The following is a 17,651-nucleotide window of genomic DNA, read 5'->3' as shown; positions in this document are numbered from 1 at the left end:
ACTATGTTTTTTCACTTACAGGAGTTGACCTTTTATAGATGTAAAAAATCAACATGATCAGAGGCTTAAAATTTTGAAGCACATCAGGTTGCTTCTCTTTGAATTAATGGAAAGAAACCTATTTAAAGTTACTTATGAGTTAAAATAATTGAGATGCTTGCTTTTTTCTTTTTTTAAAAGATTTTATTTATTTATTTGACAGAGAGAGATCACAAGTAGGCAGAGAGAGAGGGGGAAGCAGGCTCCCCGCTGAGAAGAGAGCCCCATGTGGGGCTCAATTCTGGGAAGCTGGAATCATGACCTGAGCTGAAGACAGAGGCCTTAACCCACTGAGCCACCCAGGCACCCCGAGATGCTTGCTTTAACTGAAATATTCTCCATTAGGTCACTGGCAGGTAGTTTTCCTATTCGTGTGTAGAGACTGATCTATTCACAAATAGGTGTGTGTGTGTGCGTGTGTGCGTGTGCCCATCTGTGTACATACATAGGTGGTAGAATGATAGGGAAGGAGCATGTGACATGAAGTCCAAAGCAAAGACCTTTTTTCAAATACTCTATTTTTCTAAGCTGTGTGATCTTTAATCCTTTAAAGCCTCTGTTTCTTTTCATCTATAAAACAATAGTAGAATTACAACCTGGTCACATTATCTGAATATTAAAAAAAATAAATTTAGAAGTCCTGGAACTCCAGGGTGGCTCAGTCGGTTAAGCGTCTGCCTTTGGCTCAGGTCATGATCACAGGGTCCTGGGATCGAGCCCCACTTGGGGATCCTGGCTCAGCGGGAAACCTGCATCTCCCTCTTCCTCTGACCATCCCCCCTGCTCATGCTCTCACTCATACTTTCTCTCTCAAATAAATAAATTTTTAAAAAATTAAAGATCTAATTGAGAAATTAAAATATAGAAGTACAAAAATAGAACAAAAAATACATTGTGATTATTATGTTTCATCAGTAGATTAATAGGCACCCATAAAAATATAAAACAATAAGTAACAAGCCCTCTTGGTTGAGGACAAATCCATAATGGAACATCTCAGTTTCTAAAAGCAATGAATTAGTTATTTTAAAGGCATATGATTGCATGTTTGTTTTGTATCATTAAAAAATTTATATCGTTACATCTTTATTTTGTGTTGCTTGTTTGGGACGTGTTTGTTCATGTCAACAAAGAACTCACCAGTTTTTAAAAAAACTTCTTAGTGTATCTAAGTGCCTAGTTATTGATAGTGGCATGTGTGTGGAAGGGACTAGAACAGGTTAAAGCTAAAAGTTGAGGTAAAAAAGGGCTAAAAGGGATATATCTCTTATAGAAATGTGGTTTAGGAGCAGTTCAAAATTAATAAATGTATTAATTGTCTCTGTGATGGAGTTGATTTTTAAACTTTGGTTTACACATGACTGTCAGAGCATCTTTTGTGGAAAGATGGATGCACCTGGAAATAGGATAACTTCAGATTTTATCTCAATCAGAATTATTCTTTTGAGAATGGATGGTGATCTGGGGCACTTTAAGACAATTGGAGCCCTCAGGAAGTATTCTTTTCTGAAAAATGCTATATGACCGCCACTTACTGAAATAAGTTAATAATAGTCCATAAAGTCTTTCTGGGCTTAGTTGTGTGTGTGTGTGTGTGTTTTAAAATTGTGGGGAAGTTCATATTCAATGTGTGCTGCTTAAGTAAATTTTAATTGAGAGAGTATAATTTTTTTTCCCTATCCACACAGTTCTTCGCACAAATAATCATGTAGTCACTACGTTGGCCCCTTAGAAAGGGACTGGATTGAACATCACTCACTTTACTTTAAGAATAAAATGAAGACATTTTAAAATTAACTAAGAAATTAAGACGGGGAAGTTTTCCAGATGTCTCTTTGGAAGCACAGCATTATAAATGCAGGCAATGAAAGCTCTATTGTCTGTCGTATTTTTATAGCTCCGTAATATCAAAAGAAGGCTATACCACTTATTTTTAGAGTGTTCTCTGTCCTATGCAGCAGCCTTCACAGTGAAGAGACCGACATACTCTGTTGCTGGGGTTACTCGTTTTTCAGGGAAAGACGAAAGGGTTGGGAAATGCATAATTCCTCTTCCTCTTCCCCAGTAGTAACATTGAGAAGATACCTTGTCCCCGTTTTTATTACTTCTGAGATTTTATTGCTGGCAGCCAGATGTGCTGAAACTCCTGACGACAGCATCTAGTCATCGCGTGTTTTTAATAGGCTTAGAGAAATATGAGTAGAGTACATGAAAGCAGCTCAGCTTCACACTTCAGCTGGGAATGCCCAAAAAGCTTACTGCTGTTTAGAATTCTTGCTACAGTCAGGAGAAAGCCGAAAGCTGTACGGGTACTGAATCTTCCACGACTGAATTAGAAGAATAATGACTGTACAATTAACTGTCCACCTCTGCTCATTGAAGCACAGTTTCTACAGAGCGCAGGAGAAATATGGAACTTGATTGGCATGTTTTTATTTGATGGTGTCTGCAAATAGATGACTTTAAAGACAGGTGGTAAGGAAAAATAAGAGAAGGGGGGAAAAAAAGAAAGAAAATGCAATTTGAGACATTGCGCCAGGTCTGCAATTCTGTTTTATCTCATTTTCATGGGGTTTTCTCATCCCCACCAAATATTTTACAAAATGAGCTTTTTGGACAAACGCTGAACAATGCAAGGTGAGTAAAGCTCAAGTATATTTCTTTTGGCATTGATATTTCCAGAATAATAATCTTATATGTCTATAAAAATGGTTCTGTGTTGAAATGTTAGTATTATGAGGGTGTTGTCTTTTTACCATACATACAAAATTTTATACAGTATTCTTCTTAATTGATTTCAGGAAGGAAAATAAGCTTACTTCCAGGTGCCGAAAGCATCTTAAATTTAACTAGTTTGACCTCTGAAACATAATACAGGCTGCTTCATGATTTCATTTTTAATAAATAAGATGATTAACTTAAAATGCCTGATATATTTTTTTTCTCATTGTGATCATGGCAGTGATTACAATGCATATATAGGGACGGGGATATATAATCATATGTGATTTGTTGGAAAATGTGAATTAGCAGTCATGCATGCTCCTTGTAAAACATGCGGAAGATGTTTCCTGGGTCTGAGACATTTCTCTATGCAGGGTAGATCAATAATCACTTTTAAACAAGCTATATTATCAAACTGCTAATAATGCTTTGTATTTGGCTGGCTAGTTTGAAAGGATGCTTTGTTGTAAATTCCTATTGCTTTTTCAACCTCATCATTTTGTGTGTGTGTGTGTGTGTGTGTGTGGTGAAGATTGTTAAATTAGGAACATATGTTTTAGACGGTTTCTCCGGCTTACACTAAAAGAGAGAGCCTATTAAAGAAGGCTTTTAAAATGCAATTTTATTATCCAGTTGTTTGCGTTGAGAGAATTTCTAATGTTATATACCTCCTATGGAAAAGATCCCATTTTAACTAAATATACGTGGAGAAAGCCTAAGAAAGAAATTCTTTGAACATGATAATAATGCACTAAAACCTTCTGGAAATTGAGGGAGAGCTAATAGTGCATAGAATATTGAATGGTTTTGCTGCTCTCCTCTGAAACAATGTGAGGCAGCTTATTTAGAGATTTTTAAAAAACCCTATTACACAGTATGTGTCTTACTTTAGCAAATGAAGAAGAAGCTTTTAAAATTTGCTGGCATTTAAAATGTTTACTGATGATAAATATATCTATGACCCTTTTACTGAATATGGAATAACATCTTGTTTTTTTAATAAAATTTCACTTCTTTCCTCAGTACAGTTCTATTCAGTTGGCTAATTTTTTGTTTAGTTTTTAGATAAAGTGTATAACGGTGTATGAAATGCCGTGATATTCTGTAATAGGCTTTCTATTTTTTAAGATATTAGGTTTTTAAATTTAGTAATATATCACTTGAGGCTTGAGTGTCTGTAATTTATGGTAGAAATAATCTGTATTGCATGTTTTATTTAAATAGAAGAGGCAGTATGGCTTTCTTAAAATTTCCATGACCTGAAACTACCAGAGTTTTAGGATTTGTACTCATCCTTTATAAATCTTCTCTTTGCTCAGTTCCTCTCTCTCTTTTTTTTTTTTTCAGTGCTAAGAATTTATGTGTTTAAAAATATTAGGTCTGGGTGCATATTCACATTAGAAATTGTGTGTGAACAGTATGGCATGGAATAAGTTTTAAAGGAAATTTTAGTTTTAAAATATGAAAATATCTATATTTTGACGGGATTGTGGATCCCCATCACTATGCTTTTGTTTTAGCTCCAAGTTTCTTTTATTGTTGCATGCTTAATGATTCCATTGCTCTCATTATTAAAAATCTAGCATTTTATGTTGCTGCAATTAAATGTTAAAATGTGAAGTTTCTGATGCTTCTGTAAGACCAGTCTCATTTAACTTGCTTTGATTTTTTTTAAATCTAAGATTATATGAAACTGCCACTTAATCAATAAAAAACTTATACTGGTTTAGGGGGAAAATATGCCTGCTTTATATGTTCTTAACTTCTTAGTCTTCAAAAAGCATGATGTTTCTTCATGTGCAAATCTATTGATTTTCATAAATAATCAACTGATCGATTTACTTTTAAAATCAGTCAAAACCAGCTATACAAATAATTATTTTAGAAGTAGGAAGAGTGAAAATAAGTTTATATAACTCTCAAAGCCCCCACATATTTTAACGTTTTAGTTACTTTGTGTTCAGATGCGACATAAGTGGTCCTTTAGAACTCTTTCTCTGCTTGGATTCTTTAAAGAAATACAAATGCCCCTACATCAACATTTCAGTTAGCATTGAATTAGAAAGTAAGATGTAGACTAAAAAAGATCATTCTTGAGGGAAAAGTCTTAGAAAAATAATGATCCTAGTATGTCATCAGAAGATGTGGTCTTGCAACTTTAAAAATCTTTCTGAATAAGTGAGCCTTTCAACCTTGTGGACTGGACGTTAATGATCTTGAGATTTGAGCATCAATTATGTAACTATCTCTCTGGAAATAGCCGTTTTGGTTGTTATAACATGTTTAGTAATCATTTGATTGTTTGGACTAGTTCAGATGAAATATTCACTATTTGTGTTGTGACATAAAGTATGATCTTTAAACTGATAGAAAAAAAGAACATCATAGATATGGACAGTTAGATTATATTTTATTCTGAATTGCTTTCTAGGAGAAATTACCAGACTAGTACTATGCATTGATTGTAGACGATGTATCATTGAGGGAACTTTCAAATAATATTCTTGAGACTTTCCCTAGATAACTAATCATATCCTGAAATCTGCAACCCAACTTTGATCAGTTTTCCGATAGTAGGGCAGTTTACTTCTATGACATATAAGCAATGAAAGCTTAAAAGATGGAAATCTCCCATAATAGTTACTCCAAAACCATTGGCAGCTTCAACTTGTCAAAGAGCCAAGATTTTGAATACACCAGGAATATTTTATGGATAGTAAATTACTAACCTGTATATGACTATAGATTGTTAAAGTATTTTAATATCAAATGAATAATTGAAATATATTTAGGAATAAAAATCATTAGAATATTTCAGATTGGTTGTTGGAAGCCGTATAGAATGACTCTCTCTTATGTTTCATACTGAAAGTTCTTAGCTTATTTTGTCATCATTGTGGTTCTTGAGTACCATTTCAGTGGATAAGGGTGGGGGCAAGATATCCTCTGTGCTTTTGCAGCTAAAATGAAACCACTGAAGGTAAGGCAAGGAAAAAAAAATCAGTGTATGCATCCTACATAAATCCACTTGACAGGTTTTGATGAGATGCCACTTTTTTTTTTTTTAAGATTTTATTTATTTATTTGACAGAGAGAGATCACAAGTAGGCAGAGTGACATGCAGAGGCAGAGAGAGGAGGAAGCAGGGCCCCTGCTGAGCAGAGAGCCCAATGCAGGGCTCCATCCCAGGACCCTGGGATCATGACCTGAGCTGAAGGCAGAGGCTTAAGCCACCGTGTCACCCAGGTGCCCCTAGAGATGCCACTTTAATTTAAATTCTTGTTATCAGGTTTTCTTACCATAAACTCACTTTTCCAAATTAAATATTTAATCAGATACAAAGATAATTGCTTTTGTTGCCAATAAAAAAAATCCTCAAGTCCTAAATTCATTACGAAGCCTGAATTTTGTGATCTTGTCTTTGGAAGCAAACGTGAATATTGGGATGCTGGAAGATAGGTTTTTAACAGCTCACTGCATTGAATAATCAATTGCTTTGAGCAGTATTCAAATACATGATAAGGATGACTATCTTTTGTGATAAAACTTGTAGAAGAATGTACTTAATTTCCTTCACGTTTTTCCATTTTCCTGATTTTTAGCAATCTCTCTTGTATGGTGAAGAAATCTCTGGGTTTTTTTCCCCCCCAGATGTGATTTTTTTCTTTGTAAGTAAATGGGTAGCAGTGAATTTGCTGTGCTGGCTGGCCACACAGGGGCATAATAAGCCTGGAATTTAGTCAGAAGAGATGCTGAAGACAGTCTTTCTCTCCCTTCCATATACATCTAATGAGATAGGCAGACGTCCGTATTTCAATTAAGATTACGAAGAACTTAATAGACCAAAAGATATTTGGATTTGTTGGTATTTTCAGTTCCTAATAAGGTGACCATATGATCTGGTTTGCCTGGAGTAACCCCATTTTATGCCTGCCATCTTCCACTAATTATTGTTAGTACTTCTCAAAAGCATTGCTATTTGTTGATAAATTATAGGGCCACTCCGTAGAGATGAAATGGAAGGTTGGAAATGACCTAGGGCAAATGGCCTCTTTTCCACTGACGAATTCTCACAGATCTAAAACATTAATATTAATTAAATAAAATTTGATTTTGCAAATAAATGTTTAATTCTTCAGTTTGTAGTATTTTTGGTGGCAAGTATTTAGTTCCTTACATAGCATTTACTATTGCTTTGGTTTATAATGAAGCCATCAGTTTGTGTTCAGGATTTTTGGCGTAAACCTCTGTTTTTCATCATGGCACATTAATGACTAGTTCGACATGAAAAGAACAGCATGCTTACTTTTCATAGCTGGGAGAGTGCCGTCTGCACAGTATGCATTGTTTGGAGTTGGTATGATATTTGCACAATTGAATTTTCATTATCGGAACATTTTTGTATGAACTGTCTTTATTTTGAAGTGTAAAGCCTCCAGTAGTCTGAGACACCATGCACGTGTGTACACAAACACACACACGCACTATTTCTTTAACCTTGTTAAATATACATACTAAGTATTATAAGACTAATAATTATATATTATAGATATAAAAGCCAATCTTAACAATGGTCTCTTTATATTTATTTCAAATCAAAATGACTTTTGGTCCATGAATGGGTATCATATATATTTTTGCTAGAATATTTACTGTGGACCTTAGCAGTATACCACAGTTATTGGTACAGATTCTGACACTGATATACAGCCTTTAAATATTTTCTTTTTGGAAACATTTTTATAAAACTACTGTTTTTGTTGATGACTGATGTGTCAATGTTAACTGTACTTTTTTATTTTTTAGCTTTATGTGATCATGAAGGATCTTAGAAAACTCAAGATAATTATTGAACTTTCTGGTTAATGCTGGCACTATTCACCAGTTACTAAAATGAATTCATTTCATACATGCTATGAGCTACCATTTTCATATTCACTTATCAGTTAACACATGAAGCTTCGTGTGTACATTAAAAAGAATTCCCAGAACTGATCCATATTTTGATTGAGTGAAGCTTCCAAATTTGAGAAGTTTTAAATATCTCAAAATGTGTGTGGGCACTTCTATTTGGGCAAAATGGGAAAAACCATTAAACATGGCTTCCTTTCACCTAATGTTTTTCAAACTATGCTATTTTGTTTGTTTGTCTTTTGTTTTTACCAGAGAATACTTCCTTGAGAATGTAACTCAGTAGGTAAAGCAGGTAAAAGAGCAGCAGCTCTAATTTAGAAAGTGGGACAAGGAATCCATATTAGGTTCTAGAAACAATTTTCAGCCGCCTTTTTACAGGCAGGACCTGTAACAACCTGAAACAACCCAGGACCTGTTGTTTCAATCTCTTGAAACTTCCCATCTTGTGGTGTGACCTTTGAAACATCACAGATAGAGGTAATGAAAAAATGGCAAGGAAAGCTGCCATCTTTAGTCAAGAATTGATCTGTGCCTGACTTTTCTATAATATTTTTCCAATACTGTTTTAGCTTTATGTTGTGTAGTGTTAAACATGGAACTTGTGTTCATATCTCAGGTCTGCTACTTACTGGCTGTGTGGTATTGGTAAAATCACTATACTGTGAGTTCTTGAGTTAAGAGGACTATATATTTATTAACCTCTGATTACCAACACTTACCATATCCCTCATGCTTCTTTCTCATCAATACCAGCTTCCCCCAACTCCAGAACCAAATACTGCCCTGCTGTTTTCTCTCTCAGTATAGACTAGCTATGTCTATTCTAGAACTTTATATAATTGAAGTCATATGGAATGGATTATTTTATAAAAGACTTTTAATCAGTGTAACTTAAAAATATTTATCCACGTTGTTGCATGCCTGAGTAGTTTTTTCCTTTTTGATTACTGAGTAGTATTTCATTTATAAATATTCCTACTCTCAATTAAGTCTTCTTTTTGTGGATATGTATTTTTATTCCTTTATATGGGTACCTAGAAGAAGAGTTCTTGGATCACAGGGTAGATGTATGTTTAGTTTTAGAATGCAGACCATTTAAAAAAGGGGTTGTTCATTTTAAATTCCACCAAATATGTTTGAGAGTTTTGGTGGTTCCACACAGTGTCCAACCTTTGATGATGTGTATTTTTAATTTTTGTCATTCTGGTGAGTGTAAGATAGCAATTCCTTATGATTATGATTTTGTATTTTCCTGATACAGGTGTTCATATGTTCATTGGCGAGTCGTGTATCCTCCTTTGTGAACTGTCTGTTCAATTTTTTAAAAAAAATTAGGTTTTGTTTTCTTAATGAGCTGTAAAAGTTTTTTGTAATCTACCTGGATATCAGTCACTTCTCAAATATATGCTCCATGGATATTTTCTTCTATGGTTTCCCTGGTATTTATTTATTTATTTATTTATTTATTTTTGCTTGTTCATTTTCTTAGTAATGCTTTAGGTGAGGAGAAGTCTGAATTTTGATGAACTATAACTTATTAATTTTTTTTTCTCTCAGGGTTTTTGCTTTTTGTGTACTGTCTAAAAACTTTTGCCACTTCCTAAGTCAAGAAACTGTCCTCTTATGTGTTGCTCAGAAGGTTATTTATGATTATTTCTCTGTTGAGATTTCCTGTCTTTTCTCTTGTTATGAACATTATTACCTTCACTTCCTTTAACATAATTATCATATCTAGCTTTGAAATTCTTTTCTGCCTAATTTTGACGTCCAAGTTATCTCTTGATCAGTCTCCATTGATTCTTTTTTCTCTTAAGCATGGGTCATATTTTCCTATTTCTTAATATACCAAGTAATCTTAAATTTTATCTTGGACCTATTTAACAATACTGTATAGAGACTTCCTGAAATCTGTTTTGAAGAGTGCTGATTATTTTTAAGGCAGGAATTTAACTTGGCTGAACTTGAGCTACAGACTTTGTTTCCCTTGAGGTATAGCAGCTGAAATTTTAGTTTAATTATTTTAATTTTAGCTGAGCTGCTTGAAGTCTTTTCTGTGCATGCATGAGATTTGGCAGTGTTTATTAGTCACAGAAACTTCTTTTCCTTCCTGTAGCTTTCTTTTTGTCATTTTCCCCTTACTGTCCACCTTCTGTATTTGCTCAAACTCTTTCCTCTGGTTTTTCAGGTTAGTAAGATCCTGAATTTTCTAACATAGATTTAGCCTGCAAGCACTGAGTGGATTTGGTTAAGTCCAAGTTTTTAAATGGGAAGCATAGCTAAGTCATTCCTTTCTTCAAATGTCAATTACACCCCAGTGTCTGTCTTCTTTTTGTTACTTTCTAGGGCCTTCAAATAGTCATTTGTTCATATTTTACCCAGAATTTACTATCTTTGGGAAGGTTAGTTTGATTGGAATTCCTTGGCCATTATCCAAAGAAGAGTCAATTCTACAACATTTTAAATTGTATTTATTAAACAATATGCTGTCAGAAATTATATTTGTAGTTTCTTTTGTAATCCCAGCTTCATTGTTAGTAATATGTTGTATTTTTCCATTATCATTGGGCAGCCAGTTGTCCAGTGGCTAATTTGGGAACCTCATGTTCTAATTAAATTCATATTGTATCATCAGAATATATAGGGAATACGTAACTTTTAATTACTCTGTTTGTCCTATTCTATTTTATCCTTATTTTAATGACTTTTGCTAATGGTAAAATATGACCAACATGTGCACAGACTTTCTTCACAGAAAACAGACTTTTGATATTCCTGATCTATCAGTAGAAGTAAATGTCTGTTTGGATATGATGAAGAGACAAAAGCCATCATATTTTTTCTTCCTGTTTTAGTTAGGTGGGCATCTATTTCAAAGATAATCTCCACATCGATTTTTTTTTTTCCACATGGAGTTTTTAAGGGAAATTTGATGATGCTTTTGATGGGAATGAGTAGACTAAAGATGAAAGTAGTTGTCATTTCCTCAACTGGTGTCCATCACAGTATAATGACTAAAGTGTGTGTGCAGAAAATTTGATGATAATTACTTGTAATAATGACCCATCTTCTAAATTAATAAAATTTTCCTGTGTCACATCTATTTTTTGTGATGAATTTTTTATCAAGACTTCTCTGGGTCCTGTGGAGTTATGTTTTGATTTTGAAACAAAATGCTGTGTACATAACATAGGATACACTACCTTTTCTCTAGAAATGGAACAGCTTGTTAAAAAACTGTATGCACAAAATATAATCTGGTAATGAAAATACACTTAAGAGCAGTATGTGCTTCAAAGACTATTACCATGTTTCCCATGAAGTCCACAGAGCTAAAGAAATGTGCATTCTAGTGTTTACCATTGGTGTTGCAACGAATACATAGATGAGCAGTTTCAGCGAAAAATGGTGCCACAAATAGATACAGTCCAAAGATTATGTGGAATTCTTCACCTGCATGAGCATTCATCTTTTTCAATTTTATTATTTTTTTAAGCGATCTCTACACCCAACATGGGGCTGAAACTCATCACTCTGAGATCAAGAGTTGCATGCTGTACCAACTGAGCCAACCAAGTACCCCATGCATGAGGATTAATCTTTTAATTGTCTTTTTAAAGCCACTTTTGTTTATGTTGGCCTATGTCAAAAAGATTCATGGGGCTCCTGGGTTCCTCAGTTGGTTGAGTATCTGACTCTTGATCTCAGCTCAGTTCTTGATTTCAGAGTCCGGTATTCAAGCCTTGCGTTGGGCTCTGCACTGGGCATGGAGACTACTTGCTAAATTTAAAAAAAATAAAAAAAATAAAAGACTTACTACTTTATAGAACACTTAAAGTGAGTGCATCATGTATTAGTTTTCTGTCACCACAAGCTTAGTAGTGGGTTAAAATCATACCAGTTTTATCTTGCAGTTCTGTAGGTTGGAATTCTAGGCAGGGTCATCTGAATTCTCTGTTCAGGATTTCACAAAGCTGGATCACGGTGTCAGTTAGATGGGCTCTTTTTCTGGAAGGTCATGGGAAGAATCTACATCCAAGTGTATTAAGATTGTTGGCAGAACCCAGTTCTTCGTAGTTGTGGACTGAGGTCCCTTTTTTCTTGTTGGCTGTCAGCTGGGGGCTGCTGTCAGCTTCTACAGGTCTCTTGTATTCCTTGGCTCATGGTTCTATTTTCCTTTTTCTGTTTTTAATTTATTTTATTTTTTTTATTTATTTTATTAATTTTTTATTTTTTATAATTTTTAAAGTAATTAATTAAGTTGAGACATAATTGACATAGAACCTTTTATTAGTTGTAGATATACAACATATTGGTAAGATGTATGTATATATTGCAAAATGATTGCCAAAATAAGTTTAGTTAACATCTGTCACCACACATACAAATTTTTTTTTATCTTGTGGTGAGAACTTTTTTTTTTAATCTATTAATAACTCTGAAATATATAATACAGTATTGTTAACTATAGTCACTATGCAAGCAGTACATTACACTTAGGTTGTCTCCATGTCTTGGTGATTATAAATAATGCTGCTATGGGGTTATTTGCATGGGGTGCAAAAGTCTTTTTCAATTGGTGCCTTCATTTCCTTTGGATATAATACCAGATGTGGAATTGCTGGATCATGAAGTAGTTTTATTTTTAATGTTTTAATGGTCCTCTATACTGTTTTCCAGTGACTGCACCAATTTACATTCCCACCAACGGTGTACAGGGGTTCCCTTTTGTCCACATCCATGCCAGCATTTGTTATCTCTTGTCTTTTTTTTTTTTTCTTTTTAAAGATTTTATTTATTTATTTGACACAGAGAGAGGGATCATAAGTAGGCAGAGAGGGAGGCAGAGAGATATGGGCTCCCCGCTGAGCAGAGAGCCCAGATTCGGGGCTCAATCCCAGGACCCTGAGATCATGACCCGAGCTGAAAGCAGAGGCTCAACCCACTGAGCCACCCAGGCACCCTGTATCTCTTGTTTCTTTGATGACAGTCACTGTAACAGGCATTAGGTGATATTTTATTGTGATTTTTACTTGCATTTCCCTAATGACTAGAGATGTTCATGTATCTTCTTTGGAAAAAAAATGTCCACTCAGAACATTTGCCCATTTTTTTTTAGCTGGGTTGTTTTTTTGCTATTGAGTTGTTTGAGTTCTTTATATGTTTTAGAAGTTGACCTCTTCTTGGATATATGGTTAGCATTTTTTGTAAGGCAGATCTGGTGATAATGAACTCTCCCAACCTTTATTTGTTTGGGAAAGTCTTGTCCCTTTTTCATTTTTGAAGGACAGCTTCCCTGTGTGTAGAATTCTTGGTTGACAGGGACTTTCTTTTAATATTTTGAGTATGTCATCCCATTCTTTCTGGGCCTGAATAGTTTCTGTTGAGAAATCCATTGGTAGTCTAATGGGGGTTCCCTTCTACATAACTTTTTTTTTTCTTTGCTGTTCTTAAAATTTTTTGTCTTTGACTTTTAACAATTTAATATCTTAATGTGTCTTGATATAGTCCTATTCAGGTTCATTCTGTCTGGTGTCTTTTGGCCTCATGGATCTAGATGTCCATTTCTTTCTTCAGGTTCAGGAAGATCTCAGCCATTATTGCTTTTAATATATTTTCTGTTCTTTTCCCTTTCTGTTCTCCTTTTGGAATTCCTATGATGCGAATGTTGTTTCTTTTCCTTGTGTCCTATATTCCACACAGATTCTTCATTCTTTTTCATTCCTTTTCTCCTTTTGCTTCTCTGAGTATTTGCCAATGTCCTATCCTCCTGGTCACTAATTCTTTCTTTTGCATGACTGACTACTTTTAAAATTCTCTATTGACTTCTTCAGTTCAGTTATTGCATTTTTCAGCTCAGTTATTTCTCTGGTTTTCTTTCTGTTTTTCATGGTTCCTACATCCTTATTAAATTTTCTTTGTGTTCATGCATTGTTTTCCTATTACTACTATTTTTTTTTTTTTGTAGTTGTCTGTGTTTTCTTGTGGTTCATTAAACTTTTTAAAGAGGATTATTTGGACTTCTTTGATAGTTTCTAGATTTTTCTTTCATAAGGGTTTGTTATTGGAACTTGTTACTCTCCTCTAGTGATGTCATAGTTACCTGATTTTTCATGATTCTTGATTCCTTATGTTGGCATCTGCACATTTGAGTAGTTGGACTCCTCTTTCAAGGTTTACAGGGTTGCTTTGGCAGAGACAGTTCTTTACCAGTCAGCTGATTTTGGGTTTCTGGGTCTGTCTGTTGGTACTGTCCTGGGGCTTGTGGTGCCTGCTATTATGGCCTGTTTTTGTTTGAGGCAACTGTTTGAGTTCTGAGGACTGGAATGGGGTTGTGTGTGCTGCTGGCTAAGAACAGTTAGATAGGGCTGCTGGCTTGGTTCCTTATCCAAGTGAGGCTATAGGACGGACTCTGTGGTTGCCTGAATTCTCTGGTCAGAGTTTCTAGATGGTCAGGAGTAGGTACCTCATTCAGTACTACATGGGGCTATTTAACATTTAAAAAAAGATAATTTCTACACCCAGTGTGGCACTCAAACTCATGACCCCTAGATCAAGAGTTGCACATGTTCTATGGACTGAGCTAGCCAGGTGCCCCAAGATGCAGCTATTAATTAGCTTCCTTGGCCTGGAAGGATCCAGGACCTGTGGTAGCTTGTTGTTTAGAGACCCACATCAGCCCAGAGTATGCACTGAATTCTCTGGTCAGGTAAGGCCACCGGTTTTGCTCTGCAGAAAGTAGAGGCCTCAGACTTGGCTTTCTGTTCCAGTGCCAGCCTACGCAGGGCTGTTGAATGGGCTGCTCAGCTTTCCATGTGTTCTGATTATGCTCAGGCTGAACATATTGGACAGGCTGAAGGGTGGATACAGTGATGAGTGGGGCTACAAATTAGATTCCATGCCTGGGCACAGTGGGAGAAGCAGCTCTAAAGCTGGGAAAGCTCTTAGTTTATTGTCTTAACTCAGACTGACCTGCACCCCTCCTTCCCTGACCAAACAGGGCCACTAGATTTGCTCTGCAAACTATTGACTCTGCCTGCCTGCCTCTTGGATTGAGTGCTGCTAGGTCACATAGCTTCCAAGACTCGTCCTTAGCACTTCGGGTCAGATGGGGCTGAAATATACTTTCTACAGCAGGTGGAGCTATGTTGCAGCTCCTATGCCTAAGGGTGTGGGAGATGCTGCTTCAGGCCACTTTCAGTTTCCCAAATTGGTTCTCCAGTTGGGAGGGGCCAGGAGCTACCCTCAGCTTTGGCTATGAATTAATCTCCCTACCTGAGCACAGCATGGGAACACGACACACGTGGTATTGCCTTTGCTATGAAGGTGATCAGCTCTGCTCTTTGCCTCTTGGCTCAAGTGTTGCTGGGGCTGCCCAGCTTCCAAGAGTTGTCGCCAGCCCTTCTGGTCAGATGGGCCTGGAAAACACTCCACAGTGGGTGGGGCTGTTATTCAGCTCCCTGCCTGGGCACGGGCAACGAGGCTCTAAGGCCGGCAAACTCGTCGTCTGAACATCTGAATCAGGCAGATTTGCACCCCAACAAGTTCCCTGGTCAGAGTGTACCCCTGACTTGGTTCTGCAGATGAACAAAGCCGCTGGTTGGGATGACTGTTGGGGCACTGCAGGTATGAACTCTCAGCCAAGATCTGTGGGTTGTTGTTTCAAGATTTGTGCTGGTTGTTTCAAGACGCTGCCCCCATCTCAGCCAAAGTCCGATTCTCGGTGGATGCGCCACCAGATTCCCCAGTAATCCTCTTGCTGCAATATCAGAGTAGCGGCTCTTGTAAAGAGGCCCACAGTGATGGAGGTGCTGGTTGTACCCCATGGGTTCTCTTTTCCCACAGGAGGAACCGCTGGTTCAGGGAAGATCTCTCTGGATGATGCTGCACTGGCTTGGGGGAGGGGCAATGCGGTCAATGTGTAGGCACTTCTCTTAACCTTCTAAGGCAATTTGTCTTGGTCTCTGTGGTGCAGGAGGTGCTTCAGACTCAGCCCTGTATTCTGGGATTCTCTCACTTGTCTTATTCTTTTTTTTTTTTTTTTAAAGATTTTATTTATTTATTTGAGACACAGAGATCACAAGTAGGCAGAGAGGCAGGCAGAGAGAGAGAGAGGAAGGGAAGCAGGCTCCCTGCTGAGCAGAGAGCCCGATGTGGGGCTCCATCGCAGAACTCTGGGATCATAACCTGAGCTGAAGGCAGAGGCTTTAACCCACTGAGCCACCCAGGTGCCCCTCACTTGTCTTATTCTTGAATAGTTCTAGTTGTTCTTACTGTGAGTGGGGTTGGGGGCGAAGTCAGGAACAACCAGTGTCGCCATCTTGGTGATATTACTCTAGCTATTGTAATTTTTTTCAGTTGCCCTTTGTGCTATTGTTGTTATGTATTTTATTGTATAAAAATTTTTTAAGCCTCACCATCCATTATTATTAATTTTGCATTAAATGATTTTTTTTATTTAAAAAAAAGAAACTTTTACAATTACCTACACATTTACTGTTTTTTATTATCTTCATTTCTCTCTCCAGATATGGACCTCTTTTTGGCATTATATCACTTCTACCCAAACAAATTCTATTAGTATTTCATGGTCTATGGGTCTAATGGTGATGAATTCCAGCCTTTGTAGGTTAAAAAAATCTGTATTTTTTCCTTCAGTTTTTGGAAGGGAGCTTAATTTCAGATGAGATATAGATTTAGGTGAACTTTGTTTTTTTTCTCTAGTACTTAACTCATTCAGTCATCATCTGGCCTCCACTGTTTATGGAGAGAAGTCAGCTCTAATTCTTATTACTTTTCTCTGTTAGGTATTATTCCCCCCACCCCCCTTCATGGTTGCTTTTACTATAGCTCTTTGTCTTTTGTTTTCAGCAGTTGAAGTATTTTTCTTTATATTTATTCTCATTGTGGATCACTGAGCTGCTTGATAGGTTGATACCAATCATCAATTTAAAAATGTGTTAGTCATTATCTCTTTAGTCTTTTATCTGTCCCATTGGTTTCCCCTTTCCCTCTATGACTCCAGTTACATATATAATGTATTTGTTCGTGTTTTTATCTAAGTGCTTTAAAAAATAAAAAACAAAACAGGCAGTTAAATTAAGGAGCATCACCTTGATCTTACCAAGGTTTGGTTTTAGGCTTTGTTTGGATAGTACTCTTTACTTTTGGGGGCACAGACCTTACTCCTAAGGTATGGTTTCTTATTCTTAATGTGTGATCTTTCTAGGGTCTTAATGGAATGCCTTGAGATTTTCACAAATATCTTTCCAAGCCTGCTTTATCAGAGAGTTTCATTATATTGTGTGACTTCTGGAATTTCTCATCTCTCAGCCCTCAGCCAGTACAGTCTACCAGACTCCAGAAAGCCTGCATATGTACATTCTAGGATTTGTATAGGAACCTGAGTAAAACCTCTGTGCCTGTTTCTGAGGTTTATTCTCTTAGCTCCCTTCTCTCTAGGAATCTGTGTCACCAATTCCCACTGCATTAGCAAGCTTGATTCTGATCTCTGTTTTTAACACCAGGCTGTTTCTTAGGCTTAGTAAATCCCTATGCCCTTGGTCTGCCTGGGCTCCATTTCCTCATCGTGAAGTTGTTGTGAAATTGCTTCCAGGCAGAAAAGCTTGTATGGAGTGTACTTTATATGATTTTTCTTTCTTAAGAGTCTCAACCTTGTGTCATATCCAATGCCTTAAGGTGATTGTTTCATCAGTTCTGCCCAGTGTTCTTGTTTTTTATGGCAAGAAGGAAGACCTTATACTAACTACTCAGGAAACTCTTAATTATTTTATAATAATTTAATAAGCACCTATGAACCCACCATCCCCCAAACAAGAGCTGGAACCTTAACATAAATTTATATCTAATTATTTTTTTAACTTCATCTCGTTCCCTTGGCTCTTCTAGTGGCAACTTTATACTGAACCCTACAGTCATCATTGCTTTGCCTTCCTTTTAAATACAGGTTTCTTACC

At 36.4% G+C, this 17,651-nt stretch overlaps 1 protein-coding gene across 49 annotated transcripts in view; it reads left to right on the top strand.

The window, feature by feature from the left end:
- RIMS2 (regulating synaptic membrane exocytosis 2) overlaps positions 1-17,651 on the top strand; it is a 596,172-nt gene that overhangs the window by 218,647 nt on the left and 359,874 nt on the right. For 6 of the 49 annotated variants that reach the window (XM_082719303.1, XM_082719302.1, XM_082719300.1 and 3 more), the window contains exon 1: positions 2,085-2,676. The exons of 38 other annotated variants lie outside the window; for them this stretch is intronic. In XM_082719303.1, the coding sequence (XP_082575429.1) occupies positions 2,555-2,676 (122 nt within the window). In that variant the 5' untranslated portion in view covers positions 2,085-2,554. Of the gene's footprint in view, positions 1-2,084; positions 2,677-17,651 lie in introns of those variants that run through there. 5 more of the 49 variants (XM_082719307.1, XM_082719308.1, XM_082719305.1 and 2 more) reach the window with 3 other exon arrangements.

Source organism: Mustela nivalis (genome assembly GCF_964662115.1).
Source record: "Mustela nivalis genome assembly, chromosome: 2".
NCBI classification, from domain to species: Eukaryota; Metazoa; Chordata; class Mammalia; order Carnivora; family Mustelidae; genus Mustela; species Mustela nivalis.
Note: the sequence above shows the minus strand (reverse complement) of the source record. Positions and strands in the feature narration are given on the sequence as shown.